Source organism: Frieseomelitta varia, unplaced genomic scaffold (genome assembly GCF_011392965.1).
Source record: "Frieseomelitta varia isolate USP_RPSP 00005682 unplaced genomic scaffold, Fvar_1.2 scaffold_170, whole genome shotgun sequence".
Taxonomy (NCBI): domain Eukaryota; kingdom Metazoa; phylum Arthropoda; class Insecta; order Hymenoptera; family Apidae; genus Frieseomelitta; species Frieseomelitta varia.
In genome coordinates this window covers 117,837-126,421 of record NW_025109417.1, presented here as the reverse complement: position 1 = coordinate 126,421, position 8,585 = coordinate 117,837, and the positions used below count along the sequence as shown (strand labels likewise).

The window sequence follows — 8,585 nt, the reverse complement described above, 5'->3', positions numbered from 1 at the left end:
TCTCATTGACATGAAGAAGGTGAAATGAAGAGTTGGAAACAAAGGACAAAGATTAAATATTCCACGATAATTAACGGGAAATGTTACTTATCATTGCAACGACAACACAAAATGAATGTTATTTATCATTGCAACGACGAAAAATGAAATAATTGCTTAGAATAAATATATCATTTAGAATAAATGAATAAAAGATACGATCAATGGAAAATAGAATTTGTTTCCAAGAATGATAATGCAATCGACGAAACATTGAATATTAAAGAGACAATGAATCAAGGTGCAGAGTGAAATATATTTCCAGGAAAACGAATGAGAAACTCGTCTCGGGGGGGAAACAATGCAGAAACGAAATAAATATTCTAAAAAAGGAAAAAAACTGCTAACGAAGGAAACACGAAATGTTCGAGGAAAATTAAATAAATTAAACAATCGATGAAATAAAATACAAGAATGATCTTTCCAAAAAAAAATAAAAATAAAAAAATAAAAAAGTAAAGATAAGCAACAAGTAGAAATAAGGTTCGATCGAGGAAACGTTGACATAACCTCTGTCCACGCACGTATATGTACCTCCTCCTCGATCGAATGAAACATATATATATATATATCCAGGGAAATAAAATTTTGCAGTTAATTAATATTCGACGGAAGTTACGTTTAATCGTTGAACAGCTTTATACAATCGGAGCGTGGAGGATCGTGGCGCGATCTCCATAGACGGTCGCTCGGTCGTTTCTGGGTTTTTCCCTCCCAGCATGGTGATTCATTCACGCACGGGTTTGCTGCGCCAGTAACGAACGCAAAATCCAAAAAGGAGCCTCGAAGCCGCCGCGTTACGAATTAACCTAAACACTTTACAAATATGTACAATAGAAACGGAAAGGTCGGTGGCGGTTCGCGTGTGTAGATTTCGAGGCGCATACGAAACGAAATGTCGGTCGACGACTCGTCGAACGCGTTTCACGGGAGGAATTTCAAAGGGAATCTTCTTCTCGTGAATCATGCTCCTCCTTGTTGGACATGACGCACTGCTCGACCATCTCTCTCTCTCTCTCTCTTCCATCGCATTTCCATTTACATTCTCGCTTCTCTGCCTTTTCGCCAATGAAAACGCCGTCAGGAAGACTCTAGATTAAAAAATTGTAGATTTCCTTTCTTCTCGTTTCTGATTTAAAAAAAAAATTCGAAGACGTTCCTCTGTTTGGTTCGGAACAGCGGAACGTGGATGAATCGACGTTTGCGCGTGCGCGTGTACATAATTAAAATCGCTACAGGGATCGAAAACAGGAGCACTCTCGTTTCAAGGTGTGCTTTCGTCATCTCTGCGACGCTGAGATGACACGGAACGATTTCGTCTGTTGTTGTAACCGCACACCTTGGACATCTTTTGTTTACAGTAATTTGTTACAGTTTACGCATTTCTTGAAAAACAGGTTCTCGAGAACGAAGCCTTTATTTGAAGGAAAAGGATGAAATTTAACGTCAGAGATCAGTCAAACTTAGAATTTTGAGGAAAGAAAGCACGAAGAAGTGTTTCAAGAAATGTTTCGACTGCCGGATCGAACAAACATCCGCGTCGGTCGTGCGTTCTACGCTGATATGTTGAAAAGTCGTAGCGAAGATTCGAGGCTTTCGCGTGCGACGTCGTCATTCCCACTGTCGTTCTCCCGTTGGAAAAGAATCTTTTCTCGTGTGGTCGATAGGAAACGACGAGACAACGGATAAAATACGCGTTAGAGTTCGTTGCACGGGCTATAGCGAATATACGATGGAACAGAAACAACCGTAAAGTTGTCATTCTTCTTTTCAAAAACTCGGTCACACTCGGTCTCACTCAAAAGGAAACTCTCCGGAAATTTAAAGAACAAAACGAAAGAAACGTTGCTTGCCTTGATATTAAAAACTTTTCTTTCGATCGCTTCGCTTCGCGTGACATTTAAATATGAAAAAGAACCAGCGATGCGAAAATACGTGACACACTTTATGCACATACACAGTTTCGTAAGTCTCGTAATATCTTGTAAGTTAAAATTCACCGATACAAATTGACTAAAAAAAAGAGACAAGAAAAAAATTGCAATTGAAAGGTCGCTCTTTCGAGACTCGCTGTTACAATGATGATATGACCAAAACAATTTTCTTTCCAAGTCGAACAATCTTCCCAGTTGGGCAGCAATCTCGAAAGAGTCAGGCGAATTAATCTCGCAGTCGTTTACCTTTACGTTTGTTGCTGTAACGTGGTACGATTCATCTAACGATATAGATCCTTAGAGCTAAACGATGTGTATCTTCGTTAAACAAGGACGTTCAAGAATGAAGGATAATTCATAGAGTGGTGAGCATATAAATGGGGAGGAAATTTTCTCGAAATTTAGGCAAAATGTAGGTTCGTGTCTTGCCTTTTCCTTCTTTGGCCTTCGATTATTCGTATTCTAAGCCAACACACTTTGCAAATCTTCGTTTGTAGCGAGCAGGTAAATAGGGAAATCACAGTTCTTCCACACCCAGCGAGTATTGTTGTGATAAGAATCTTTGAATATTATGCACAGATACGTTGAATAGTTACAAATAATAATAGAGAATATCAGTTTTTTTTCATATAGAAATGGGTCGTGGAAATTTCCCCATTTACAGAATGAAAAATCGTCTTGGTATTCCAATTTAATGCCGTTCGTCAAGCGCTAAAGCACGTAAGAGTAAATGAAAGTGAAAATACTATTGGACGACACACCGTCTGTCAGAAGCAGATCGACCTAACCCAAACTGCAGTTGACATTCATCGCGAAATTTCGACTCGAATGAACACGCAAATTAGTGTGTTCACGTTGTCCGACGACGTTTAGCAGAATGAGATTAGCTTTCGCCAAAAGATCAGTCAGAGTAAAATATTTACAGATGAATCCAAATTCAATTGTTTGAACACGAAGAATAGGTGATAAGTGCACAAGATCGAATTAAAGAACAATTAAAGGAAGAGGAGGTTCTGTTATGGTCTGGATTGGAATGGCTATAAACAGTCTTGGTCTAATTTATGGCCCTATTAAATGACCATTATGGATCACTATATTGACATCCTGGACAAAAGTTCAATACCGTTCAATACCTTTTGCCGAAGAAGAACTTAGAGGATATTTCAAGCAGACAATTATCTTAAACACACATTAAGGCTAAAGGATTTTTGAAGGAACGTAATGTTAATGTTAATGCGTTGGCCAACATAATCGTCCATTGAATTCTCTGGAATTATCTAGAGAAGGGAATTAAAATGGTGAAACCTTCCGATTTAAATATTTTGCACGTTGTAGTCACGCTTGTAAATTCTGTGCTTGGGGCGATGAAACGTAACGGTGGCCCGACAAAATATTAATTACCAATTATCAATATGCTGTACAAGTAAGGAAATTTATATTTGAAAAGTGAAATAAGTTACTTTTTTGGAACAAAATCGATGTTACCCTATTTAGCTGCTCGTCCAAAGTTCACCCGGCTTTCAACATGTGCATCTTTTTGTTCAAAGATCAGACAATGTTAATTATAATTTGGCAGTGCCCCAATCTCAACGACAATAGGAATGTTTTAATTAATAAACTATTTATTTCCCTCCGCACACAATGGATTAAAATTCTTTTTACTACCAAACCATGTACTATTCCTCTGTTGATTATTCCCAGATTTTTCAAATGCCATGATTGGCATCTGTAACGGATCTGTGTCGAGTGCTTAGTTGTGTTTCTCAGTGACTTAACAGTTCTCTTAGTTTTAGCTCTAGTTATAAGTATGTAAATAGCAAACATGTATCTCAGTGTGGTTCTTGCAGAAAAGTTTGCGAAATTGTTTCCTGTACTGTTAGTATGCACGGCAATGTTCTGTAGCGTAAATGAAAAGAAAAAAAAAATTATACAAACTATACTCATAAACGATTAAGGTTAAGGAATCGTACGTTCGCAAACAGAATAGGAGAAATATTAAATGAAAAATACTTTTTTCCCTATTCATATGCTCGTCACTGTATATGCCAGACTGAATGATAAAAAATATATCTCGTTACAAAACTTCCTTCGCTGGGATAGAAATCATAATATCGTAAACGTAATGTTGACTTTTCACTTTTCGTGTCAATTGAAGTAGAACGTGCAACGGGAATCCCCTAGGAAAAGAGAAATTGTTAAAACGGACACGTTCCTTAAGCGTTACACGACGATGATCCTTATTATCGTTAATTGTACATAGAAATTCGGCGTTGTTACGTGGACGTAGTAGTATTTAGTTGATCTTCGATCATTCTCGAGGATAAATCAAACGCAGTAATCGCCACTCACTGGCGTTCGAACTAATTTCAGTGGTGTTTGAGTAAAATTTTATGAGATTGCACCGATACCCCCCCCCCCCAAAAAAAAAAAAAAGTTTCAGAAACATTAGTTTCAAACATTTCTGAAAAAATCTCGACTCTAACGGTGTGTGAATAATGAGATGAACGCGTGTCACTTAATTTTAACGATTCTGATCGTTTGTTGATTACAAAATTTGTCGTCGGGGATGGATACACGATGTCAACATGCGACAATCCTTTGAGAGGAATTTGGCGACGAGCGATCTCGGGATTTTGGGAAACGCGAGATTTTGAAAAAAGCACGAAAGAAAAGAACGTGAATAAACTGTCAGAAAATATCGGCAACGAATCTGCGATTCGTTCTGTCCAACTTCAAAACCAAAACCCGCCCGAGTTTATTTAAATCAAGATCATTCCAACACTGTCAAGTATCCTTTTAAAAAAATGCTCGAAAATTTCATCGCGCAAACAAATAAAAATCTACTACTCCGGGGACAATCGATTCCCATTGACAGTTCCATCGTTTCGCCGAGTTATCCCGCAAAAGAGAGTACCAAAGGATTGGTAAGAAAATCAAATAATTGCCTCGCGATCCTCAATCCCCATACGAATGCCACTGTCACGAGATCTAGCCTCGTTTACAAATACTCCAAATTACTCGAACATCTTACGAGCGTGGGCCAAACCGTCGTCCAGATTCCTCCCAGAGGATCTCTCGTGGCACGTTCGTTCTCTCGGTTTCAAACTGGCTCGGGGGCGGTCCCGGAAGTAGTCCCAGATCGAAGAGAAGTCAAGTGGTTTCGTTGGTGGATTTCTCGGTGCCTCAGTAGGCTCTCAGTCTGACTTCCATTTCGGGATCTTGCCGGTGGGTGAGATGAGGCTCGATGGCTCCGGCGGCACCGGCGCCAGTTCCGGTCACGTGGTGGCCGTGGTGGCCGTGATGATGATGGTGGTGATGGTGGTGATGGTTGAGATGAGGCGGCTGGGTAGCCCCGGTTCTGTACGCCCTCTGTTTCTCGTCGAAATCGCGCACCCGTTGATTGTAACGTTCTAGCTGATCGCGTAGAAGAGCGTCCTCCTCGGCGGCTCGTTTCTCGTCGTACTCCAGGCAACCGACACCGTCCAACCTCTCCAAATCGATCCATCCGCGCCACATCACGCACACTCCGTTCATTATCAAGCGAGATCTGAGGTGCACCTGCAAGCACACACGTGGATGGTATGTTTATGTGAATTACATTGTCATATTTTCTAGATTTCTAGGTAAAAAAAAGTAATCACGTACACTAAGGTACATGTATTTTACAGGGAGCAATTATACAGGGTGTAACAGGGTGGCACAAGCGGATTCTACGTGAAAAACTGGATGGAAATTGTAGAATGAAGTTTTTCTCGCACGATGCTTCGTCTGCGAGAAAAATAGGCTCGAAAGGTTCGTCGAGTACGCGTGCGCTTGATCAGGATTCAACTCAACTTATTGGAAGACGTTCCTCTTGAAATTCGAGGGAATTTAATTCACCGTCGCGTCTCAGTCGTGAAGTGAGGAATTTTTTAAACGAAAACTACCAATATCGGATCGACCGCAATGGAAGAATAATAAAATGGCCACCACGATCTCCGGACCTGTCACCGCCTGGATTCTTACGTGTTAAATCTATGGTGTGTTCCAGCGAACGTTGAACAATTAAAAGAAAAAATTATTATAGCGTTTGCAACATTGAAACTACAAAATACAACACATTAGAAAATGTTCGTAGGAATTAAATAAAAGGAGCACGTGGACGTCATTTCCAACAATTTTTAAACTAAGAGAAAATTGGTGGAAAGCAGACATTCTGTGCTTTCTAAATTTTATTCCATATTTTATTATTCAGTTTTTATTTTTCATACAGAACCACCACTTTCCCGCTTGTACCATCAGTTACGCGACACCCTGTAGATCTGCTAGTTTATACTTCGCCACGTGGCTCTAAAAGCAACTTATATTATTTGCAAGTGTCAAAGTTTCAAAGCTTATGGATTGAAGCATGTTTCTGTTTTCCTGTACGATTTCAAATTCATGATACCTAATATGACCTGCCTACGTATATCTAATATACATAATATGTTCATGGTTTCTAAAAAGGGAAAGTAAGAAACAATGAAGAGATATAATACACAAGTGTGGAAATACGAGTTTAGTTACTAATATACAATTGGTTCGAATCAAGTTTATTGATATAACTATAAATATAAATATGGGCGGAACAAACAGTCAAATGGAGTTTGAGAGGAGATTGTAACAGACAAATAAATGGACAACAAGAAGTGTATCTATTAATCTGTTCTATCTATTAATATTGAAAATTTTAGAACATTAATAGATAAAATATATAGAATAGTATAGAACAGTATAGAATATATAGAATATAGAATAGTATAGAACAGTATAGAATATATAGAATATAGAATAGTATAGAACAGTATAGAATATATAGAATATAGAATAGTATAGAACAGTATAGAATATATAGAATATAGAATAGTATAGAACAGTATAGAATATATAGAATACAGAATAGTATAGAACAGTATAGAATATATAGAATATAGAATAGTATAGTATAGTATAGAATATATAGAATATAGAATAGTATCGAATAATATAGAATAGCATAGTATAATATAGAATAGTATCGAATAATATAGAATAGCATAGTATAATATAGAATAGTATCGAATAATATAGAATAGCATAGTATAATATAGAATAGTATCGAATAATATAGAATAGCATAGTATAATATAGAATAGTATCGAATAATATAGAATAGCATAGTATAATATAGAATAGTATCGAATAATATAGAATAGCATAGTATAATATAGAATAGCATATCTATTAATTTTGAAACTTTTCACTATGAAATTTCGAGTCTAACGCGAATCTAGACACGTCGAACGAGTCGGAGGGGCTGATTTTTCTCGGTATCTGCTCGAAACCTAGCTGTATATATCGTCGGCCTCGCAATTTCATCTCTCCACCGGAGCTTGTACCTTCCAATCTGCGTAATCGTTCTCTGGAAACAAGAAACGTTCGCGGTACGGGGCGGAAAGGGGAGAAAAACATGATTGAAAGTCGAAGGCGGATCGCCAGGTTTAATGGACCCCTTCCACACGGTTGTGCATCGAAGGTTGTGCACAAAGCTCCTCGAGGAATGGAAAAGGAGCAGAGATTGAGACACGTGTCTTTAACGGAACAATCTCAAGCACGTTGTACGTAAGAGTTTCTTGTTCCATCAGCGACTACACCGGCAATCTCTGGTATTTTAATTACCACTCGCGTTCTCTTTGGACTCTTTTAAAGACGTTTGATCCAGAGTACAATCGAAAGATGAGGAAGAACGAGTGAATCCTTTTTTTTTTAACTAATCGTCCACTACGTTACTTTTGCAAGAATCGAAAATTAAAAATTGAAAGACAAATGGATTAGAAGATAAAACGAAAAGAAACTTGGTTCGAAAGACGAAACGATCACAACAGTGCACCGTGTTTTGAAAATTGTAGTCAAGTTTCCTAAAGGAATGTATATAGACAGAAGTTTGGCGATTTTTATTATCCGATTTTTATTGTCGAAGTTTCTTGAAAAATTTCGAGATAAAGCTGAATAGAAGCGTCGGATCGAAAGGTTCGATTATGTAGAGAATCGTAAGAAAAGTAAAAGCATCGCAAAAGGATGGCGATAATGACAATTTTACGGTTTGGACACGACGTTGACCAAAAAACGATTTATACGAAGGAACAAAGAGAACGGGAAGAAAAAAAGAGAGACAGAGAGAGAGAGAGAGAGAGAGAGAGAGAGAAGGGTCGAGCCGTCGGCCCTCGAAAATGTCGAAACGGCCAATTATCTCTGCCCTGGTTCAAGAGGGTTATTTTATTTCCTGGCAAATGGTCCCGTTTCCGGTCACGTTGTAAAACTTAGAAAACTGTTACGGAATCCAACCTCTAACTATAAAAACCGATTTTACAGAAGGTTCTCCCGTTCCATTTTCTCGAATGCACCGCTTTGGAAAGTCGTTTTTCACGAGTGAAATTCTTCTCTCCTCTGCAAGAATGACAACACCGAACTGTGACTGAATGGTGGCAAATAGTGAAATGTTGCTGACAAATGGTAAACAGAGAAATTGTTGAACGACGAGACAGGGAGGCGTCGAACGAGAAAACCATCGTTAGTCGCCTGGTCTCTCCTGTTTCTTTTTTTTTTTTTTTTTTT

General features: G+C 38.4%; 1 protein-coding gene and 1 long non-coding RNA gene across 2 annotated transcripts in view; one reads left to right on the top strand and one right to left on the bottom strand.

The window, feature by feature from the left end:
* Positions 1-637: 637 nt before the first annotated feature.
* The window catches only part of LOC122538661 (protein big brother-like), a 15,798-nt gene continuing 7,850 nt past the window's right edge, over positions 638-8,585 (bottom strand). The window contains exon 3 of the mRNA XM_043672917.1: positions 638-5,531. Within this exon, the coding sequence (XP_043528852.1) occupies positions 5,157-5,531 (375 nt within the window). The 3' untranslated portion in view covers positions 638-5,156. The remainder of the gene's footprint in view (positions 5,532-8,585) is intronic.
* LOC122538664 overlaps positions 8,166-8,585 on the top strand; it is a 19,229-nt gene continuing 18,809 nt past the window's right edge. Inside the window, exon 1 of the long non-coding RNA XR_006308893.1 lies at positions 8,166-8,178. This is a non-coding gene — a long non-coding RNA (uncharacterized LOC122538664). The remainder of the gene's footprint in view (positions 8,179-8,585) is intronic.